General features: G+C 38.7%; 1 protein-coding gene across 3 annotated transcripts; it reads left to right on the top strand.

Annotated features, from left to right (window-relative positions):
- Positions 1 to 273: 273 nt before the first annotated feature.
- On the top strand, positions 274 to 22,492 carry KAT14 (lysine acetyltransferase 14; the record flags this gene model as incomplete). 3 transcript variants are annotated; one of them, XM_084246703.1, is made up of 10 exons in its annotated part: positions 274 to 532; positions 2,139 to 2,257; positions 3,907 to 4,028; positions 8,135 to 8,316; positions 10,708 to 11,124; positions 11,260 to 11,825; positions 17,614 to 17,750; positions 18,635 to 18,819; positions 20,026 to 20,216; positions 22,319 to 22,492. In XM_084246703.1, the coding sequence occupies 10 exons, from the start codon at positions 274 to 276 to the stop codon at positions 22,490 to 22,492; spliced, it is 2,352 nt and encodes a 783-aa protein (XP_084102829.1). The 3 variants fall into 3 exon arrangements, with proteins under 3 accessions (XP_084102829.1, XP_084102830.1, XP_084102831.1); XM_084246704.1 differs by having other exon boundaries at positions 18,644 to 18,819; XM_084246705.1 differs by having other exon boundaries at positions 17,614 to 17,663; positions 18,644 to 18,819.
- Between the last annotated feature and the right edge of the window lie 1,048 nt (positions 22,493 to 23,540).

Raw genomic sequence — 23,540 nt, forward strand, 5'->3', positions numbered from 1 at the left:
TTTGTTTGTGTGTAAGAGTGTGTTGATGGAGAATAGCTTAGTGAGTTCTTCAACCATTTTTTGTCACTGTCCTTTTAAAAATGATCAGAAAAGAGATAATGGATCTTGTATTCTAAATAGTTGCTTTAGAAATTATGTGTAAGTAAAGAATTGGGTAATTATTCTTCTGAAGAGTTTCTGTTTGTGTGATCCCAGTAGAAACCCCCTTAAAGTTGGTGTCAAGAACTTAGGACTGTTACTGAAAAGCACTTCTGCACCTGCGGGCAGAGAGGGATGGATAGTAACATTCACCTGAGTAGTTTGATAAGCCGACATGATGATGAAGCCACAAGAACATCTACCTCAGAAGGACTGGAGGAGGGTGAAGTGGAAGGGGAGACTCTCCTAATTGTGGAGTCGGAGGATCAGGCATCTGTGGACTTATCTCATGATCAGAGTGGGGATTCACTCAACAGTGATGAAGGAGATGTGTCCTGGATGGAGGAGCAGCTGTCCTACTTCTGTGACAAGTGCCAAAAATGGATACCGGCCAGTAAGGAGCTTCTCAATTCCTTTAATTTGTCAATTCCTATGTGAAGGTTTGTTTTTCTAGCCTGTAAAAGAGCCCTAAATAAAAGATTATTATATTACTAGTTTAGCTTATTAATTATAAATTTATATAAAACAGACACATGTGTACTAATAAAAATACTGTCAACCGCTATCAACATTGTTAAATGAATGTTCTTGATGGTAACCCAATAAATATTAGAAAATTGGAAATCTTGTGTTACTTAAAGAATTAGACACATTTTTCTAGCAGGATCATGGATTTGGGACAAAATTCTAGGCCCATTCTAGAATTAAAGATTTCCCAAAAACCACTGCTAATATTTAACTTACAGGAAAACTGCTGTTGTATGTTGATGGTAGATCAGAATTACCAGTTAAAAGTGTTTTGTGCCCTATTTCTAGGACCATACTTGTCTTTCATTTGCTGGCCTTCTGATATACTGGCCAGAGATATACACCAAATCTCCCTTGGTCCCTCAGTCCTTCAACTGGACACTTCATCTGCCAGCTTTGCAGCTCTAAAGGAGTATGCTTTAGCAGCCATCCTGAGTCTTACCAAACAAACCTAAAATTTCCTACGTAGTAGCTAGTTTTTGCTTCTGAGCTATCTCTGCTTAGTAATTCAGGTTTCTTTTGAAAATCTCAGAGGCTTTCCCCTTGTTCTCAAAAGACAGATTTGAAACTCCCCTTCATGGCCTCCCCCTGCTAACTTCTTTATGCTCTCTGTAGTATCCTATCCCCACATGTAAATGGAACTTTAGTAAGGGTGATTAATTCTCTACCATCAATTCTTTTCCCCGCAACATTGCACATTTTAATTTCCTCTCTGCAGTGTACATCTTTATAGCTTTCATCCCCTCCATCTCTCCAAATACACAAGTACCTCTCTTCACCTGGTCAGTTTTGTCACCCATCTGGCCTCTCTTTTTCTAGCTCTCTTTCTGATATGGATTGAACACCCTTTTTATGTTCCCTACAGCGCATGTCACACTAGTGGTGCACTGCTGGTTTTCCTGTCTCGTCAACATGAGCATCAACATCATGTGGGGAACTTTAAAAAAGATTTTAAGGCCCCTGCCCCAGTTCCAGAGATTGATCCATTTTGTGTGGGGTAGGCCCAGGCATATTTAAAAGTACAAAATAAGTCTGGATGATTCTGTTGCCCAGTGAGAATAAAGAAGCACTGTGCTATTGTACAGTGTATGCAGTCCTCTCAGAATAAGTATACTGCTAGGAGTAGGCACTGTGTCCATCTTGGGCACTGTATTCCCTGTACTGACCCCAGTGTCATACATGGAATGAACTCATATTTTTTGAAAAAAATGCGTGAAGAGACCCCCATAGGACTCAGGCATTTTAACAGTTGGGAATTCCAGTAGGGATTTTTGGGACAACAGATTTTAGTGGGCATACCCTTGAAGCTAGAAGAATAAAAATCTACTCCCTCACTCCATCATGCTATCTTGGGTTGACTGAAAAAAAAAAAAAAAAAAGTGAAACTAGAAAAATCTGGTTGAACAGATTAAGCCTTTGAGATACCGCTGGTTGAGATAAAACTATGATGTGCCTTCTTGTTTTTCTCCTAGGTCAGCTGAGGGATCAGCTCAGTTACCTTAAGGGTGATAACTTCTTTAGGTTTACCTGTTCTGATTGCTCAGAAGATGGCAAGGAGCAGTACGAAAGACTGAAGCTGACGTGGCAGCAAGTGAGTATAAAGTTCTTTCTGTAGAATTCACGAGGTTGTTCCCCCAAGGAATTTCCAATCACTTCAGGATATTCCTGATGGAAATGATTAAGGATTCTTTTCTTAGGTTCTCTGTCCCCTTTTCAATATCACTGGCCCCCAATCGGTCATTTTTATTAGGTTGCAAGCATGCTTTGAATAGCTTGTATAGTTTCAACATTACATAAAATTACATCTACAAAATTTTATGTAGATGCAGAAAGATGTCTGGAAGAACAGTCACTGAAAATGTTCAGTGATAATTTTTTTTTTTTTAAGATTTATTCATTTATTTATACAAGCACTGGATACAGTCAGAAGCACAGGAGGGTGAGAGAATTCACCAGAGCCAGACTGGGGAGCAGAACAGGCAAACTGATGAAATACACTGCTGAGGGGAGCAGCGGGTGCCATGTGGGACCCTAGCCCGGTGGCCGGGGATTGAACTGGCACTGCAGAGGCTGCGGGCAGCTTTGCAACCCAGTGCTCTACTGCTGTGCCACCGGGGAGGCCCCTCTTTTTTTTTTTTTTTTTTAAGTAAGAGCAATTTCATATTTTTTTTTTAAAAGATTTATTTATTTATGCATACAAGAACTGGGGTACAGGCCAGAGGTGTGGGAGGTGAGAGGATACATCAGAGACAGCGGGGAACAGAACAGGCAGATCAACCGAAATACACTGCTGAGGGGAGCAGCGGGCGTATCAGGAGAGGTCTGCTGCACCATGTGGGTTGCTTCCCAGCAGGGGATTAAAGTCGTGCTTCAGTGGCTGTGGACAGCTTCATAGGTTGTGTGTCTTAAGCCCTTGCACCACCAGGGAGGCCCACAGTGATAATTTCTTGATGGTGGATTTAAAGTGATTTTTAATTTCTTCTTTGCTTTTTTTCCCTTTTACTGAAATCTTTTACAGTGAACATGTGTTATTTATCTAACATGGTTTGACCAGATGAGGAGTTTTCACATTGAGCACTAGGAAGTGTCTTGGAGTCCTCTGAGAATGGGTTGAACAGTCATACCTTTTTGGGTCCTTGCCCAGTATCTAATGCTGATATCATGTGAACAAAGACTTCCACAGCTAAAAACTGTCCGAATGCTGAGTAGATGGTGTCTTAATGTTTTCAGTTTTAAAATTCTGAGTCTTTCGTTTTTCCCCTCTAAATAGCTTAAAAGTTTATATGTAGGGGTGATTTTCAAAATATTTAATAAATTTTGGCACAGTCAGTCAGAAAATGCTGACTGGAGTAGGCATTTAGAAGCTTCTTGATGTCCCATGGTTAAGTTTATTTAGTACCGTGTGTATGATGCAGGGCTACCAGGATGGAGGGGGTTGCTTAGGACAGTGCTTTCAGTTCAACCACACATCAGTCTTGCATGACCTGCTTATGTGAACATGCAAGGAACAGCTCCACATAATAAAGTGGATTAGTGATATTCATTTAATATGATATTCATGTAATAAAAGTAAAAAAGGAAGTGAAATTCAGTAGTCAGACTATCCCAAGATAGTACCCTTTCTTTTATCCCCTCTGTTCCCCATCATTCCTACTCAGAATATAAAACAAACTTTTCCCTCTAAATGGAAACAGCCTTAATCATGCTTATCTCCCAGCCCTTAATTTGTTTGTATTTCAGGTTGTCATGTTGGCAATGTACAATTTATCTCTGGAAGGAAGTGGGCGTCAAGGTTATTTCAGGTGGAAAGAAGATATCTGTGCTTTTATTGAGAAACATTGGACCTTTTTACTGGGGAATAGGTAATGTGATTTAAAAAAAAATCTTACCTGAATGGAGATGATGTATATGTGATTTGACACAATCTAATGCATATCCTTAGAGAATAAGAGTATTTACTTGCAGCAGTAACAGGGAAATTTTTAATCCTGAAAATTACTTTTTAAGTTAAAAACTTGTTTATGAAAAATCATAATGAAAGTATACTAGTAAATGTATAGTTTTCCATAATTTTCTCATCTTATTTCCAGAGGAAACTGGTTTCTACTGAGTATAGATTTTGAAGAAATTCTAGAATGTTAAAAAATAGAGTGTTTTGGCTGTTTAATAGATGAGTAACCATCTGAGGATACAGGATTATCAGGTACTTCTGAAATCAGTGCATTTTAGGAGGTCAGAAGAAGAAAGATAATGGCAGTTATTAACTGTACCCATTTAAATTGCTTTTCATTAATAGAGCCTTGTGTTATTTTTTTAAAAAGATTTATTAATTTGTTTGTTTGTTTGTACTGGGGTGTAGGCCAGAGGTGCAGGGGCTTAGAGGATTTACCAGAGACAGAGTGGAAAGCACAATAGGCAGATTTACTGAAATCGCCTGCTAAGGGGTGCAGCGGGCAAGACAGGAGAAGTCTGCTGCGTCATGTGGGTTAGCTTCCTGGCCAGAGATTGAACTCAGGCCATAGTGGTGTTAGCGCTGAGACTTAACCCCTAGGCCACCAGGGAGGTCCGAGAGCCTTGTGTTCTTAGTACTTGTTTTTCCTAGTGCTGAAAGATAAAAACTGTTTTATACTTTTTAGTGCTACATTGCATAGTGGCGTATAGGCATGCTAATAGACATGTCTTATTAATTTTTCTTTTCATGGTAGTGCTTTGATTTTGTTGCCTTGTGCTCTTCTTTGGTATCTGTTTATATTCCTCAGATTTAGGGATGCTGGTGCACAGACACTGAGACCATGTGTTTTAACTAAGGGTCCGTATGGATCAAATAAGATTTTTATTACTATTAAAGGTTAGTGAGTTTGCCACTGCATCGGCAAATTCTTTTTGAGATCCAACGTGATATTCATAATTCTTGCATACTTGGATCAGTGTAGACATGATAAAGGCTCTGAATATCTGATGGTCAGAGCAGGGAGTTTGTACCTATCCTCACTCTGAAGTCATGACAGCCTTGTTTCTCCCCAATGCTGAGAGGTCAGAGCTCTGTGAATGTTGCCAGAGCTCAGGGAGGGCAGTTGAAAGGAGGGGCGACCTTCTGAAGGTTTGCTGTGAGGAAAAAATAGAATAGATTAGTACATTTTTACAAAAGGAGTTATTTTTGTTCTTGAGTTATTTAGTAGTACTAAGAAAAGAATTGACAGTATAACTGGTTCTTTTTCTTAAAGAAAGGAAATCTGTTGTCTTAGTTTAATGATGTAGCACTATTTATGGAACTTAATATACCCCATTTATAAGGGACAAGAAAGGGAAAAAACTGTTAAAATTAGATCTTGGAATGTTTTTATGATCTGTCAGTGCTGCTCTGTTTAGTAGATTGTCTTCTAGAAGAGATTGGATTTAAATAGCCTATTTTTAAGTATATTGCTGTATTTTAACCAAGTTCTTCAGCTGTTTCATTTGTTCATTTGTAGAGCTTGTTCTGAGAGAAATCAGCTCAGGTTTTTGTTTTTTTTTTTTTCCTTTTTAATATTTCTACTGAAAGGCATTAATTACTCTGCAACTTCTATATAGTTTAATCATTAAACTAGTGGTTTCTAGCCTTATTGGTATATCACTTGAATTATCATTTACTTGTATCAAGTCACTTCTTGAAAAAAAAAATCATTTTTAAAAGAAACTTCAAACTACCATGGTTAGTAGAAAACCCTTATCATTTACTATAAATAGAATGGAACTATAAAAATAAGTGCACTAAAAATAAAGCAGTGCTATAGTAGTTGGAGTTTATGGCTTGTAGACACAAGTCCATAGGTCATATTTAACAATGATAACAATTTCTTATTTGCCATAGAATCTATATGCTGTGTAATGCAGTTCTAAAATATATTTTTCTTTCAGATGTTTACTGCTTTTTCTCTTATGCCTTTAATGTTTCATTAAAATTTAAATGTATACCAATTTATTTAGGGCTAATCTAAATAATTTTATGTACCTATTGTAGAAACAAGTTGAAAAGTACACACAAACTACCATTTAATTGTCATTTTATGTATGACTATTTAATCTGCTTTTACAGTTCTGACTTCTGGTCCTGAATTGTTATAGAGAATATTACTGTGACTAGTAAAGAATTTTTTGATTACTTTTTTCTATTACCATATTTTATTTAAGGTGCACACTTTTCCAAGTTTTGATATCTGACAGCTGAATACATCTTATAATAAGATGTGTGATTATGTATTTATTTTTTAAAGATTTATGTATTTATGCATACAAGAACTGGGATACAGGCCAGAGGTGTGGGGAGTGAGAAGATTCACCAGAGACACAGTGGGGAATAAAACAGGCAGATGGACTGAAATACACTGCTAAAGGGAGCAGCAGACAAGTCAGGAAAGGTCTGCTGTACCATGTGGGTAGCTCCCTGGCAGGCCAGGGGGTCAAACTCGTGCTGCAGTAGCTGTAGATAGCTTCATAGGTTGCGTCTTAACCCTTGCGCCACCAGGGAGGCCCTAAGATGTGTGATAATTTAATGGATAGCTAATTTTCTTTCTGTAAATAAAATAGCATATCTTAAACTCAGTGAATCTTAAATTTGATGACATATGATAAAACATATTCATAGTATTTAAAATTGAGCAGATCAGACAATTCACCAAAAAGTATATCCATAAGGCCAGTAGATACATGGGAAAATGTTCATTATTGCTTCTAATAAGGGAGATACAGTTTAAAACCACAATGAGATAACTTAGAAAGAGGCAAGAATGTGGAAGAGGTGCTGTGAGACCAGTATGTACAGGGTGAAGCTGAGGTGTCATTCTCCCTCTTAGAACATGCTGCTAGCTATTAGTTTTTAGTTACTATTTTCTAGTACATCTTTGTTCCTAAGAATGCTTTTTCCTTTTGCTTCCTTTTAGTAAGATTTTTCAACTATTAGACTCTCCTTTTTATGAAAGATTTTTTTTTTAAGAATTTGTGATAATTGCCTTAGGTTTTCAAGGTGAAAATACAACAGTTGCCTTTAGAATTATCAACAGAAATTTGCATAATCGACATTTTATACATAATTAAAAATTTTTGTTATATGTACTTTTTTTAAAAGATTTATTATTTATTTATTTATACAAGCACTGGGTACAGTCAGAAGTGCGGGAGGGTGAGAGAATTCACCAGTCAGAGCAGGGAGTAGAGCAGGAAGAGGGACCAAGGTACACTGCTGAGGGGAGCAGCGGGTGGCAGGAGAGGTCTGCGCGCCATGTGGGACCCTCCTCTGGTGGCCGGGGAGCAGCCGGGGATCGAACCGGCACTGCAGAGGCTGCCGGCAGCCTCGCAACCCAGCACTCAACCACTGCGCCACCGGGGAGGCCCCTATATGTACTTTTGTGTAATTATTTAGAAATGCTTGCCCCTTGTGGGGGCCAGTGTTGGTTATTGCTCTAAGGTTCAACTCTTTGTGGGACCTACCATATAGTTTTATTCCCACCATACTACAAAGAAGCAATAGGAGCAGACCAAGAGATGGCTTCTGTCAGCTCCTTGGGTATAATTGCTTACTGTGGCTGATGATTCTCTAAATTTCCTTTCTGGAGAGCTGTATTTAATCACATATAATGGCAACTCAAGTTAATTAAAATTGGTCTGCAGAACTACATAATCATCTTGATTGTGATCAGAAGTGTTTTATAAGCTTTGTTTGAGTTATTTCATTTAATAACCACAGCAACTTTGTGAGGTAAATTCTATTATCTTGCTTTTAAAGATAAAAAAACTTTGGCAGCTAGACGGTAGTAGAGCCCAGATTTAAAGCCAGATGGACTCCAAAGTGTCTCTCTTGACTCTCATGCTCTGTTCCTTTCATATATTGGATGTTCCATTGCTAGGAGTCATAGAGTATACATAGAGTATATTTTATATAATGTTGATGGAATTGAAAAGCCGATAATTTTAAAACTCTTGGACTCTCCAGGAAAAAGACATCAACCTGGTGGAGCACAGTAGCAGGTTGTCTCAGTGTGGGAAGTCCCATGTACTTCCGTTCAGGCGCTCAGGAATTCGGAGAACCAGGATGGTGGAAACTTGTTCACAATAGGCCCCCAACAATGAAACCTGAAGGAGAGAAGTTGTCTGCTTCTACTTTGAAAGTAAAAGGTATTGTGTGAGAGCTGTGTGAGAGCCAGACCGAAGCCCAGCAGGTGTGAATTTAGGAGCCAGTCCAGCTTTGCCAGGGATAGCCAGCCCATCTGCCTCTCTGCAGGCAATTTTGTATATGCTGTAAATAATTATACAAAAAACATTTCCTAATCAAACTGCCAGTTTTATAGACTCACTTTGGTGTCTGAAAGCTACTTTATTTTCATTCTAATTTTGTTTTTAGACTTTCTATTATGGAAATTTTTAAACTTAAACAGCTGTGAAGAGAGTAATATAATGAATCCCCATGTACCTTTCAATTCATTTCAACAGTTAAATGCTGGAAATATGAAATATGATTTTTCCTGAGTATGTTCTCCCAGTCTTCCATCAGTTCCCTCTGGATTACTTAGAAATAAATCCCAGGCATTGACATTTTATTCTTAAATATTTCAGTATGTATCTTTAAGAGATAAGAATTCTTTTTTTTGGTGGCTAACCATAATATGATTCTTATACTTATGTATAATTCTTATACTTAAAATTCTTATAAGAAACTGTTTACTATTACATGTTGATCTGATATTTTTATGAAACTTTGTAATGAGTTCTTTAATTTTTGAAAATAAAATTGGGAAAAAAAAATACCATAGGCTATAAAGACTGAAATTTCCCTTGTATATCCTCTATCTGCAGTTTACTTTGCAGAGTTCCCATTGTCATTAATGAATGCTTTTAGAAACCATCTCTATCTATTGAAGCATCTTCCTTTTGGAAAAAAAATAATACTTGTTCTTCATTATTTCCCTTGCTTATTAGTATACCTTCGACATGCTTCCACAACAGTACATGTAGATCTGCCTTAAGTTCTTTTATTCCTTTGTCTTCCATTAAATGTTATACTACAATTCATTAAACCATTTTCCTGTTGATGGACGTTTTGGGTATTTTTGTTCTTTTTTGTTGCTATTTTAAAAAATACTACAGTTATAATTGTTTGTGTCCATGTACAAATTTTATGTGGCAATTGCCTGGAAACAGGTTGCTATATCAAAGAGCATATTCATTCGAAATTTTTATTGGTGTTGCCAAATTACTTTCCAAAAAATAGTAATAAAATTTATGTCCTATTAAAAAAGGCATAAAAATACCCATTTCCCCCAAATGCTAAGTATTGTCAACTTTTCATGTTTATCAATTACAGTAGGTGAAAGATAGTATTTGTTTAAATTTGCATTATAATTCCCTTTTTCTTTTTACTTTTTTGTTTTATTTTAATATATTTTAATAACAAACTTACAGGAACAGCATGGAAGGCAGACGACATTAAAAACATGTACTTGCATGTAGGACCACTCTGAAAAGTATAGTGAGAGGATGGAATCTACAGTATGATAAAAATGCTACAAGCAACATTTAAATGCTGTCAATAAGCAATTTCTTGTTTTAAAGAAAATCCAAATGCTGACATTGCCCAGAAAAATCGAGCTGTTTTATTTATAATTGTTATAAAATTGAATTTCTGAAACTTGTTCACTGAAACATTTTGACTTGCAGTAATACTTTATGTCCCCATATTTATATTAAAAAGTTACACACTGATGGAAATGGGAAAACTGCTTCTATCTAGTTTCTGCCCCCTAGTTTTCCACTTGCAATAATGTACACAGGTACATTTTGACATCATGGGGAGAAATATCTAATATTCAGAGCTATCAATAATAACAAGAAGAAGATAATTTTTTTTTCTGAATGAAATGTTTCCCATCACATTGAATTCTTAAGCATGTTTTACATCTATTTAGCATGCTAGCTGGATGGTTTGACATTTATAACACTCATGTTGGTGTCTTCAAAAAAGCCAGCCAAATAGTCCTCACTTGCCTCCTGCAAAGTAATGTTACCTTTGCCCTGGAAGTGCACACCTTGGAAGAAGCAATTTCTTGCGCCAGATGTTGGAAGGGAAGTTTGTGAAACAGAAGTTCAGTGGACTTTTGATAACATCTGATTTCACAGAGTGCCAAAAAATTAGACCTGTAATGATAAAGTTTCTTCACCCCTCCAGTAGGGGATGCACTCTTGCAAGTAGCTTTTGTAGCCACTTTCTTCCTCTGTGTTTTATCACCAGTAGATTCATAGGCAGCCTGCTTGGTATGAGCCATGGTATAGAGACCTCCTTACTTGCCCCCCTTCTCGTCCGCTAGAGTTCAGAGAGATCAGGGCAGGTGACAGTGGCAACTAATACCAATTTCCTTTTCTTGTTAAGGATAGCCAAGACTTAGTTTAGGGCATTCATTGAACATTTCTCTACTTTGATCATGGTAGTAGGCTCGTAAAAATAAATTAGCAAAAGAAACTAAATTTGAATAATTACTTAAAATTTTTTAGATACTTATTCTTTTCTTGCAGCCTCAAAACCAACTTTGGATCCCATCATTACAGTTGAAGGACTTAGAAAAAGGGCGAGTCGGAATCCTGTGGAATCTGCCATGGAATTAAAGGAGAAAAGGTCTCGTACTCAAGAAGCCAAAGACATTAGAAGAGCCCAGAAGGAAGCAGCTGGCTTTCTTGACAGGAGCACTTCTTCTACCCCTGTAAAATTCATAAGCCGAGGCCGCAGGACAGACTCAATTCTTGAAAAAGGAGAAGTGATTGACTTTTCATCCTTGAGTTCCTCTGACCGTACTCCGCTGACAAGCCCATCTCCTTCTCCATCTCTGGATTTCTCTGCCCCAGGAACCCCCGCCTCTCACTCAGCCACACCTAGCTTGCTTTCTGAAGCAGATCTGATTCCAGATGTGATGCCACCACAAGCCTTATTTCATGGTAAGAGTTACCTTTCTTAGGTCTTTTACTTCCTGTGTGGTCATAATATAAATGTGTAAGTTTCCACCTTGTAAGCAGGGTGCTCTGCATGTTTTCTTTTCTGTATCTTACTACGCTACTTTGTACTCTACACAGATGATGATGAGATCGAAGGTGATGGAGTCATAGACCCAGGGATGGAGTATGTTCCACCTCCAGCTGGGTCAGCCACTTCTGGGACAGTGGTTGGAGTCAGAAAGAAGGTCAGAGCACCTGAACAGATAAAGCAAGAAGTAGAGAGTGAGGAGGAAAAACCCGACCGGATGGACATTGACAGTGAAGATACAGATTCCAACACATCCTTGCAAACAAGAGCTCGAGAAAAGAGGAAGCCTCAATTGGAAAAGGACAGGAAACCTAAAGGGCCCAAGTACACCCCTGCAAGCATCTACGAGGAAAAGCTGCTCCTTAAGAGGCTAGAAGCTTGTCCCAGTGCTGTTGCCATGACACCAGAAGCTCGGAGACTAAAGCGTAAATTGATAGTCAGACAAGCAAAAAGGGATCGGGGATTACCTCTCTTTGACTTGGATCAAGTTGTTAATGCTGCTCTGCTGTTAGTTGATGGGATTTATGGAGCCAAAGAAGGAGTTTCCCGGCTTCCAGCTGGACAAGCCACGTATAGAACAACCTGTCAAGACTTCAGAATCCTTGACCGGTACCAGGTGAGTACTAGCATATAATGTCCCTGAGTGTCTCAGTTCAATCTCATTCTTTTTGTTTAGGTGGCCTCCTTTTCTCTTTGTATTTGATCTTTAATACATCCTTTTATTTTAAGTATTTTTACTCATGTTTAGTTTACTTGACAACTATTCTTTCAGTCTTACATGCTTCTTGACATTTATCCTGTGTGTTCTCTGCGTTTTCTACATCTGTGATTGTGCTCTGGTGTCTGATTAATTTGCGGAATTCTCAGTCATTATGTTACAGAACCCCTGGAACCTGGTCCTTGTTTGTTTTGAAAACCTCAAAACCCTGGCTAGCCAGTACCCCTGCTTCTCCTTTTCCCCACCCTGGTGATCAGCCCAATAAAACTAGGACTGCTGCTGCTCTGAGGTGAAGAGTGTTCTCAGGGCAGTTGCCACCCCTCTCCTATTGGGTGAACCACAAATAAATATTCCTAGCTTGAACCTTGATTGGATTTCTCTCTAAAGTCCTTTTGTTGTATCATTAAAGCCAAATAAGAACTTTAACAATTGTTGCTTCAAATATTTTATCTTTCTAGTATTGTCATTTTGCATAGGTTATTCCTTTTGCAGTTGCGCTGCATTTTTTGATATTCTGTTCTATTCAATTTTTTTTCAGTTATTTTTCTCTTTGCTTTTCAGTTTTCTGTTGCCATATCCTTAAGCTCAGTGATTCTCTTCTTTGTGATGACCAGTGTAATAATTCTTCATTACTATTACAGTGTTTTGATCTCTCTTTAATTCCTTCTTAGGACTTCCATTTCCTGCTTAAATTACCCATCTGTTTTCTCATACTGTCTGTTTTTGTCCATTAGAACTCTTCACATATTAACCATTATTTTAAATTCCCAGTTAGTAATTCCAACATCTCTGCCATATCTAAATCTGGTTCATTTGCTTGTTTTGTCTCGTCAGACTTTTTTTTTGCCTTTTAGTATACCTTGTAATATTTTGTTGAAAGCTAGATTTGTACTGGTAAAAGGAAATGTAGAAAATATGCTGTTAGTGAGGTGGTAAGGTACAGGGTGAGAAAAAACTCAAAGGATTCTACAATCCTGTGATTAGTTCTCATTCTTTAGTAAGCCTGTGTTCCTGGTCTGTGAACTTTACAAGTGCTTTGCAGTTTTTTCTTCCCAACTAGATGGAATGGGATGGCCAGAGGGGGCTGGTTTGCATATTTTCCTTCCCATAGGTTGGTTAGGTTCTGATAAAATCCCAATAGATAAGGTTCTAGCAAAATAGTTTCCACTGAGGGCAAGATCTTGTGAAGAATAACAGAATGCGCTGACATATTTCAAAATACTGCTTTCTCCCTTCCCATGCAGAAGCATGAGGGGATTTTTCTTTGATCTTCACTGTGAGAACCTGGCAGAGCTCCCTCTCCCTATACCCCACAGTTTTGTTTCTCACATTTGTCCACACTTAGCCTCCAGCAACTCATCCACTACAGTTTAGGTTTGCCTACCTACTGGTTCCTACGGTTTCTCACTCTAATACTTGTGGTTCTTTGTACCCTCTTTTCTCTTACAATTTGGAGGACAATGGTTTGCTTTGTGACCTTACTTGTCTGGTGATCTAAGAACAATTGTTAGGATAGAGTGATGATTTCCAAATTCCTGATATGCTGGACTGGAAACCTGCAGTTCTCTTACACTTCTTTAGTTTGCAGAATTCCTCATCACTGATTCTCTAAGTATATTTCCTATTTTCCCACTCCCCTTCTGAACTCCTAATATGGACATTGAAATCATCATGCCTCTGCCTCTTTCATTGCCTTTATGTAGGGTTTTAAAAATCATTTGTTGATCCCTCTATTTCAATGATGTATTTAGTATGTCATGAGTAAAGCAGTGCTTCATAAATGCTCATGCTCTTTCCACTTCCTTTATTACCTCTTATACTCTGATTTTTAAAAAAAATATCAATAGAGATTCACACACCATGTAGTTCACTCATTTAAATTGTTAAAAGTCTCAGTGGTTTCTCAGATACTTAGAGTTGTGTATCCATCACCACAATTTGAGAACATTTTTATTACCATAAAAAGAAACCCTAAACCCTTTGCTGTTACTTGTTAAGCTCCCCACAACAGCTCCCCCATTTATGTAATTTCTCTGTTCTTATTAGTAGAATATCTCATTAATGGAATCGTAAAAGATACAGTCCTTCTAACTGCCTTCTTTCCCTTAGCATAATGTTTTTAAGATTTGTGTTATACTTGATTTTTTAAAAAGATTTTATTTATTTTCACATAGAACTGGGGTGCAGGCCAGAGGTGGGAGAGGGTGAGTGGATTCGCCAGAAACAGAGTAGGGAGCAGAACAGGCATATCTACTGAAATACACTGCTAAGGAGAGCAGCAGGCAAAATGGAGAGGTCTGCTCTGCCACGTGTGTTAGCTCCCTGGCCGGGGATCGAACTCAGGCTACAGTGATGATAGCACTAAGACTTACCCCCTAGGCCACTGGGGAGGCCCCTACTTCATTTTTTTATGTGACTAAATAATATACCAATGTATAGTTATGCCACACTGTTTATCCAGTCATCAGCTCATGGATATTTGGGATGTTTCTACCTTTTCGCTGTTATGAATAATACTGCTGTGAACAGTTGTGTTCAAGTTGTCGTGTGGACATGTTCTCAGTTCTCTAGGGTACATACCTAGGAATGGAGTTGTTGCATCAAATAATAACATAATGTTTAACTTTTTGAAGAACTGTGAGACTTTTTCCAAAATGACTACTCCATTTTATTCTCAGCAGTGTGTGAAGAGTCTGGTTTCTCCATGTATTATTACCAAAACTTGTTATTACCTGTCTTTTTGATTATATCCATCTTTGTGAGTATTCAGTGATGTGTTTTATTGTGGTCTTGATTAGCATTTCCCTGATGTCTGTTGTGCTTTTTAAATATCTTTGTCTGTCTGGTAAATTAATTCTGCCTTTTCCATTCAGTTTGTTTAGTTTGTTATCCTTTTGTTGTTTTGCATTCCTTATTTACATGTCTTGAATTTTTTTCCTGTGAATGGATATTCCCTTAGTATTATATGTTGCCTTTGCTGATAGTGTAATAGCTAGGAAAAGAGCAAAAGCCTGGTTCCCAGCTGGTTACGCTCTTGGCAGATTTTATAAGAAGGGAGTCCCTGGGCTCAGCCAATCTCATCTTTCTCCACAATCAGGCAACCTTACCTCTCAGGGATGCTCCCAGGACATAGGGCCCCAGTGCTCCTTTTTAGCTCCCTCTTCTGGTTATTGCTTGGGATTTTGGAATGCTCAGGAGCTCCCCCTCTGGAAAGCTCCAGTGCTGCTCTAACATCATTGCCTCTCTAGCTGATGCTTGCTGGCAGAGATCTGGCCTAATCTGGAAGCTCCTCTCCTCTCCTCCCCTCACCCTGCTCCCCTAGCCAGTGGTGCGGAGCCTGTCTGCTCTAGGCAGCACTTTGTTCTGACCTGTACCCAATCGCTTTTCACTGGGCTTCTCATCACCTTTGTGTTCCATCTTCCCTTCTTGTGGCATTCTCCCAAGTTAGGTTTGGGGATGGGACCCAGCAATCCACCCATTTTGCTTAGAATTAATAGTTTGAAGAAATTCATTTCATATTTTCCAAACTTATTTCATTTTAGGATGATTTCCTCCAACCCCCCGCCCCCAGCATTTTGTCATTTAACAAATGTAAGTTATGTAAGTTGGGTACTTTGTATGTTCCAAGCACTGTACTAGTTAGGGATCCTCTAGTGAATTAAGACAGAGAAGGTCTCTGCCCTTATGAAGCTGCCATCTCAAGAGCAGGCAAATGACAGGACTAACTGCTTAAATACACAGGATCACTTCCTGTGAGAGCAGCGCTGCGGTGGCATGGAGTGAGGGCCATGGCAGCACTTCGGACCACCTTTCTGTGGAGGTAACACGCCTACCAATCCTGATCCACAGGGTGACTCAGTCTGAAGAAGATTCAGGGCAGAAAGAAAGCCCAGGTGTGGGTCCTAAGGCAGGAGTTCGTTTGGTTTATGGGGCTGGAACAATGATGGTCGAGGAGGGAGGTTGTGGGAGAGAAGGCCATTTAGTTAATGGGGCCGGACCCCCACAGCTTATGAATGAGGAGGCTGAGCTGTGTTCTGCACATACAGAAGCCGCGTGGGGGTTTTGATCAAGGAAAGTGAATCTGCTCTGTGTGGAGAATGGATGATACAGGATCAGAGTCGCAGCAGGAAGACTGAGAGGTGGTGGTTCAGGCAGAAGGTGAGGGTGGTTTAAAAGCAGTGGAGATGAAAATAAGTTGGGTTACTGCTTAACATCTATGGAATTCCACAGAAGTTAAACCTGGAAACGTTAGCCAGGTAGTAGATCATGGGCCAGTGGTTCAGTAGTATTTCAGTTATGTTATAAACCACCCCAATACTTAGTGATTTAAAACAGTAACTATTTAATAGTCTAATCCTTTCGGATGGCCAGGGTGGTAGTTCTACTTATGTGCTGTCAGCAGGGGTCACATGTGGCTACATTCAGTTCCTAGCTAGGACCTGGGTCCCCCTGTAGAAGCTGTCCTCATGTGGCCTCTCGTCATTCAGTGGCCCAGTGTGGACACCAGAGTAGTCAGAATTGGAAAGGGAGAAATGGAAGCTGCCAGTCTTCTTAAGACCTGGGCTCAGTTTCAGAATGAAAACCTTCTACCACTTTCTGATTGGCCAAAGCCTATCACAATGCCTAACCAGGTTCAAAGACAGAGGTTGACTCTGCCTTTTGATGTGAGGAGCCATTTGTACCCACAGGCAGCGAGGCAGCGGGGGAAGTGTTGGTTGCCATATTTGGAAACTGCATACCACAGCTTTGAATTTCACTTTGAAATTTATTTTAAAATCCTGGAAGAATTTCACAGTTGGTCTTTGAAAGTTTTGGTGTCCAGTTTGGGAAAGTGAGAGTATATTATCAAAGCAGAAATTCTCACTCTTTTCAACAAAGTTATTTTCTAGGCTAAGAGCAAACTGATTCTACAAAAACAACTTGAGTTTCTAAACTTCATCCAACCCCTGATGCAAACCACTTTATAATGTGCCTTTTAATCTTTCATCTGAGTTCTTTGCTATAAATCCCTAATTGGCATGTGTTCTGTTTCTACATGATTGAGGGCCGTAGACCAGCACTCAGCTGGAGAACAGACACCTCCAGTTGGATTCTCAGTTTGTTAGGACCCTCCTAAAAAACATCATTGAACTTCTGGCGTCGCCTGTATGGTGATTTGTTTGAATGATGATGATCTACATCTGTCCTACTTATATTTACTCATTGGAATAGAAACATGTCTTATTAAACCCATATACAGGTTCAACAACTGGCCCCTGAAGCTCTGTGGATAACGGAGACTGCTAATAAAACATGACCCATGGATTTGTTACATGCTTGATACTAGTGCTGATTAATATTCAGGGAATGGATTGAAGGCATAATATAGACAAATGGAACCTAGAGAAGTTGTAAATCCAGTGTTCAATCTGAAATTTCATTCAGGGATTTAAAATATTTTAAATAACTAAAAATTAAAAAAAATACATTTTTATTTTAAACTCTTTCAACTGTAATTAGTCTTTCATATGGAATTTTATGCAAAGACACCTATGAAGATTCTGTTGAAACTTGAACTTACCAAATAAATAATGTAAAATGATGTATGTTCTGATGCTTGAAAATGTCATAAGTATATTATCTGTGGAAATCAAACCAATCCTTGAGGTAATTTTATTTTTATATAACCAGTGTTTCTTTCTCATAGACTGCCTTGCCATCAAGGAAAGGATTTAGGCACCAGACCACTAAGTTTTTGTATCGTTTGGTGGGATCTGAAGACATGGCTGTGGACCAAAGTATTGTCAGCCCTTATACATCTCGGATCTTGAAACCTTATATCAGGTACATGGAGCAAAGCTGTGATGGCGAGTATGCCATGAGGAATATTGTGGTTTCTGTGCCCCACTCCCTTGCTGGAGTGAACAAATACCAAAACCTCTGAGTAGGTATTGGCCAAGATTAAGTCTCTGCTACATGTCCACTCTCATCCTCTACTTGTTTCAACAGTGCTGTTTTGCAGAAAAGATGGTCCTTTGTTATTGTTAGATGTCATGATGATTATCATATTTATTTAAAATTTTAAAGATATATATATTTAATAGTTTGTACAATGAAAAAATCAGAGATGTTTTAACTGGGCTTGTATCTGATGAGCTTCTTTTCTGAGCAGTGCTGTTGATGCTGAGGGAACTAGAGAGGCCCCTTGTCTAGTCATACTGTGATTGAGAGAACACATTGGCTTAGCTGACTGTACTCCTCTGCAGTTTTAATCCATGGGCCTCCTTGACCAGCGCTGCCTTCCTGGGCAGGCACTGTGTCAGCCTCCTCAGAGTCCTCTTGTCTCTAGTGCTCCTCAGCTGCCCTTGGATAAGGATATGTTAACTTTATTAGATTTCACACTCATTGATTTAAATTTCCCTCCCTTGGGCTTTGTCCTGGATCGGAGAACTCAGAGTCAAGTGAAGATGCTGTTTGTATTTACTGCCTTTGTTCATTAAGGATCACTACCCCTAGCAGAGCTTCTGGCAGTCAATCGTCCAGTGACTCTTAATGAGTGAATTCTAAATTACATACCAGAAAAGTATTATAGCTGTTAGAAAATTAGCTGCCATATGAAGTAGTACAAATTAGTAAAAATTTCAAGCACACCAAAGAGTTTGTGTAAATCAAAAGGCTAGGAATATTGTTGGATATTTTTCTTGACTTATATTTGTTTATTTTCTGTGGTACTGGAGGCGTGACTATGAAACAAAGCCACCCAAACTGCAACTCCTGTCACAGATTCGTTCCCACCTGCACCAGAGTGACCCTCACTGGACACCAGAGCCCGATGCACCTCTCGATTACTGCTATGTTCGGCCAAATCACATTCCAACGATAAACTCAATGTGTCAGGAGTTTTTCTGGCCTGGTATGTTTCCCTCTCTCAAAGTGACAGATCAGTCTTCTGTTTATGTCACTTTAGAATTTTTAAGTTAATGTTTTATCATGTCACCTGATTATTTTAGTTGGTCTCCACTAACATAGAAATAGTAAAATATAAACCACTACTAAGATGAAGAAGCAGTCAGCAATCAAAGTAATAAACAGTGTTTTTGTTTGTTGTACCATTTTTTTCCTGAATATTAATGAATAAAAGATTTATCCTGTTTTGCTTCTACTACATATGTTTAGATTCCAGGTAATGTCTATCGAAGATAAACAGAGTGGTAGCTTGATTTTTGCTTAATAATTCTGTTTGTGTGATTATTTAATTGTTCCTTAGAGAGAGTGTTAGTATGGACAAAAGGTATTTATAAAAAGTCAAATATCCCAATCACAGGCTTTGAAAATAAGAATAAACTATATGACTTGTCTTTTTATCAGCCTTAACGTGTCGTCTTTGAAGACCAAAGCCATTAATTAAAGGAACACATTTCCCTACTAAATATAAACACATTCTTTGTGGATCTGCTTTACCATTCTATGTTTAAAATATAAAGGAAATAGTACATGTCTTCTAGATGAGATTTCATCAGGATAAGAACTGTGTCATCCTTTTCCTCTTGTTATCATGTAATAATGCATGTGGTGACAGAGTTGTGCTTACTCTTTTGAGAGTGATATAGGGGCTGAAAGAGACATTTATTTAACCTGTTATTGTAACATGTATCATTTATACAAAATAGCTTATAAATTATATATATATATGTGAGGTAAAGGCTGTACCGATATGGACACTTTCGGGTCCCCACTCTGTGAGGTCTCTGTGTGTGCTTATCTGGTGCAGAAGCCAGGAAATGTGTCAGCGGACACACATTTGCCAGAGAACACAGAGTTCAAAGCCAGGTGTTTCCAGTTCTGAACACGTGGCTCTTTACTACTCACCCTGTCCTACTTGTCTTCTTTTAACACGTGTGCTTAGAAAAGACTATTTTAACTTTGCTAGTTTGTAAAATACACTTTTATTTTTAATGATCTGAATGTATAGTGTTTATGGTAATATCTTTGTGTCCATTTATTGCTGTTGTTTGTTTTTTGTTTAGCATCCAGGTGTAGCTGTAAGTACAGACTAAACAGTTTGATGTTCGTTAACTCTAAAAAAGCACAGTTTGAATCTCCAATCTCTTTTCTTTAGGCATTGACCTGTCTGAGTGCCTGCAGTATCCAGACTTCAGTGTTGTTGTCCTGTATAAAAAAGTCATCATTGCCTTTGGCTTCATGGTTCCTGATGTGAAGTACAATGAAGCTTACATTTCATTTCTCTTTGTCCACCCTGAATGGAGAAGAGCAGGAATTGCGACTTTCATGATTTATCATCTGATTCAGGTAAGTTGTCTGCGCTTTTCTGCTGGCTTGCTCTGGGCTGCCTTGAAAGCCTTGAAAACAGGATGAAACTGATCCTTCCTAACATGGACCAGTGGAATGGGTTGCCTCGAAAATCAAATGAAAGAAAGCCAGTTGCCCTTATTCCAGAGGTTATTAAAGCACACGGACAAAAATCTTTACCTCTCTAAAATAAGATTATTGTTTAGATCCAGGTTTCAAAGAAACCAGTTTGTGAACATGTGTTGCTAATCAAATGAGAAAGTACCAAAAGTGAGAACTGAACGAACTCACACTGTCCATGTTGGTCACCAGCACTGCTCTTAGAGTCACCACCGCTCTGATTTTTAGACATTTTAGCAAAACAATCATTCAGACATACTCTGTTGTTGCTGACTGTTTTAATTTTGCTATCATTGTATAATCTGGTATGAATCTTCTGAGACTTGATTTAAATACTGAATTATAAGTCATTTTTTGATATATTTGTAACTCCTTTGAAAACAAAATAACATCCAAAAAACATGCAAAGGTTTTTCCTTCCAAAATTTCCATGGTAACTTTTATTTAGAAACCTTTTAGTATAGAGGATTGTGTGTTATGTGGGCAAGATTCCTTTTTAATAGAGAATGGAGATGATAAAGTGGTTTTTTTCCAACTTTTGGTGAAACTTACTTAGTAATTCCCAAATGATGGTAGGAACCTTAGAATTATCTTCCTAGTACTTGCTTTCTTTACTCTTCATTGGCAGTTAATATGTGTTACCTTATCATGTTATCTTTACTTGAGACTTCAGTTATTTCTGTTTTTTCCCCCCACTCCCCAGTCAGAGAATCAGCCTCTATTCTGTCATCATCAGTGCATCTTAGCAAAACATTTACAGAATTCCTGCCTTCCCCTTCATCTGCAAGGGCCTGAGGGCAGGGCAGGGATGACATTTTGATGTGACTACCCAACACAAGGCCTGGCAGTCAGTCCTTACTGAACTTGCACTGGTTGGGTGGAGGATTGTTCATCTTTGTATTAGTATGTGGGTGCTTGGCCCCTAGGCAGATCATAAACCCCAGGCCCAGACACAGTTCTCCTTAGTCAGCAGTACTCGGTGGTTGCCATGGTTAGACCATGTGTATATTCAGTGTGAAGCGCATTAGTATCATCGCACAAGATTCATGTCTATGTTATATTCATAACACTTTCGTTGTCAGTATATTGGTAGTTCTCTCCTCTCACAAAGATGCCTGAATGCAGAGTGTAAATGAAGCGGAGAAAGAAGGTGGTAGCTTTCACAGAGGAGTTCTTAAATAGAGGCCTTGTGGATCTAGTAATTGTAAATTTCAGGGACAGTGTCCACTTTAGCATTTTAACACCTTCCTTATTAAAAAGCAAATTCTTAATTTATATGACTGTCAGCATACTTTATTCTGTGCACTGATTAATGAATTTAAGGGTTTGTACTGATAGAGTGATTATTCCTCTTTTCCCCTAAGTTGAGCTAAATATAGAAATTTCAGTTCTGAGGAGCTAATTGTGTAAGTTTAGAAGGCATGTAAGTTGGACTTTGGAATTCAAAAGGTCCACACAGGGTCTTCAGGTTTTGTAATTAAAAGAAAAGCAATATTTCATATCTGGCAACGTAATTTAGCATCATTTTTAGTAGATCTAGGAAGAGAATTTTTACAAGTATGATCAGGATGCAGGGTAACATTTAGTTATAAAAAGCATAACTTCTCATCCTGTTCTCTGTTTCTTCAAGATTATCATAGTATTTGGTATTTATATATTTGACATACTTAAATGTAATTGAGTTATAAATCAATGAAGTATACAATAAAATATTTCCTATGGCCTTTGCTTCAGAGAAAAAAAACCACCCAGAATACTACCAATTTTCTTAGTCTTGATGAATGTTTTCTTGAATGTTTTGATCAGCCCAAAAAAAGTCATTCTGTTTCCAGTTGTTGCTAGGTGTTGCAATGTCTCAGCTACAGTCTCTGATTTCTCTGGTATCCATAACTAACTACCTACACTTAAAAGAGTTTCCTCACCTACTCATTTTCCCTCAGGCTTTTTCATTTTTATCTTGTATTTTTCCACCCTTTTGGCAGACCTGCATGGGCAAGGATGTGACCCTTCACGTCTCAGCAAGCAACCCCGCTATGCTGCTGTACCAGAAGTTTGGATTCAAGACTGAAGAATATGTTTTAGATTTTTATGATAAATATTACCCCTTGGAGAGTACAGAGTGTAAACATGCATTCTTTCTGAGGCTCCGACGCTGACGGGAGTACAGCCCTTCATGGAGAAGAGCATATGCTCTTAGAGAGCGTTCTTCACACTGTGGGTTAGACCAGATATTGATTCAAACCTTCAGCTGAGATGAAAAAGTCTGTGCAGTGGAAAGAGTAGTAAGAAGCCCTTTCTCCTTTCTGGAGAGGTTTTGACCCACATCTTGGGACCCCACAGATAACTAAAACTAAAAGATGCTCCTGTCTGCCTTCCTGCTGACAGTTTGTAAGAAAAAAAATAGGTGATATTCTTGGTGAGAGAGAATTTGTCCTTATTTAAAGGACAAGAAAATGTGTTATTGAAGATTCATGCGGTACCCAAGAGGCACTTTCCTTCCCAGGAATGATGAGAGATCATGACGTGGTAACATAAAGGATTGCTAGCCTTTTCCCAACCATTGCTGTGTTGTCATTGAGTCTGGGAGGACCACTAGGACACCGAGGTCATAATGTCTTTCTCTGACTTTGGTCGCAGTCATAATAAATGTTTGTGTCTACATTATAGTTCCACCTGTGTTACTGTTAGCGTCTCCCAACAGGAGTGTTAGCCTGGGAATGGAGGATCTCATTCTCCCTGTATCCGTGAAGTTGGTTTGGGGTTGGTGTGACTAAGCAGCCTGCCCCTGGATAAGATGTGGGGTGGTGGAACTAGAACCAGCTGTAGACAGAACCTGTACTGTCTGCAGACTTAAGCTGCTCTGTTTGTGGATGTTGGAGATGGGCTATCAGACTTTTTTGAATTGAGCAGGACCATTTCCAAAAGTATCAGATGTTCTTAAATAAAAACGTTTTCTTGTAATAACCTGTAGCTGGAGCTTCAGTCTTACTTGTTTGCTTTCAGAGTCTCTTCAATTAAGAGCGGAGGTTTCTAGCTTTTTGGTTCATGAATGAGAATCCAAGGAAGACCAAATACTCTCTAGAAAACTGTCCTTGCACAGTTAAAACTGTATCACAGATCCATGGATCACAACCTAAGAGCCTCTTTAGAGGTGGTGCTGAGAGCCAGCTTGAATCTCTTGGTTCAGGGGGAATGTGTCATGCT

This window comes from Talpa europaea (genome assembly GCF_964194135.1).
Source record: "Talpa europaea genome assembly, chromosome: 11".
In the NCBI taxonomy this organism is placed as follows: domain Eukaryota; kingdom Metazoa; phylum Chordata; class Mammalia; order Eulipotyphla; family Talpidae; genus Talpa; species Talpa europaea.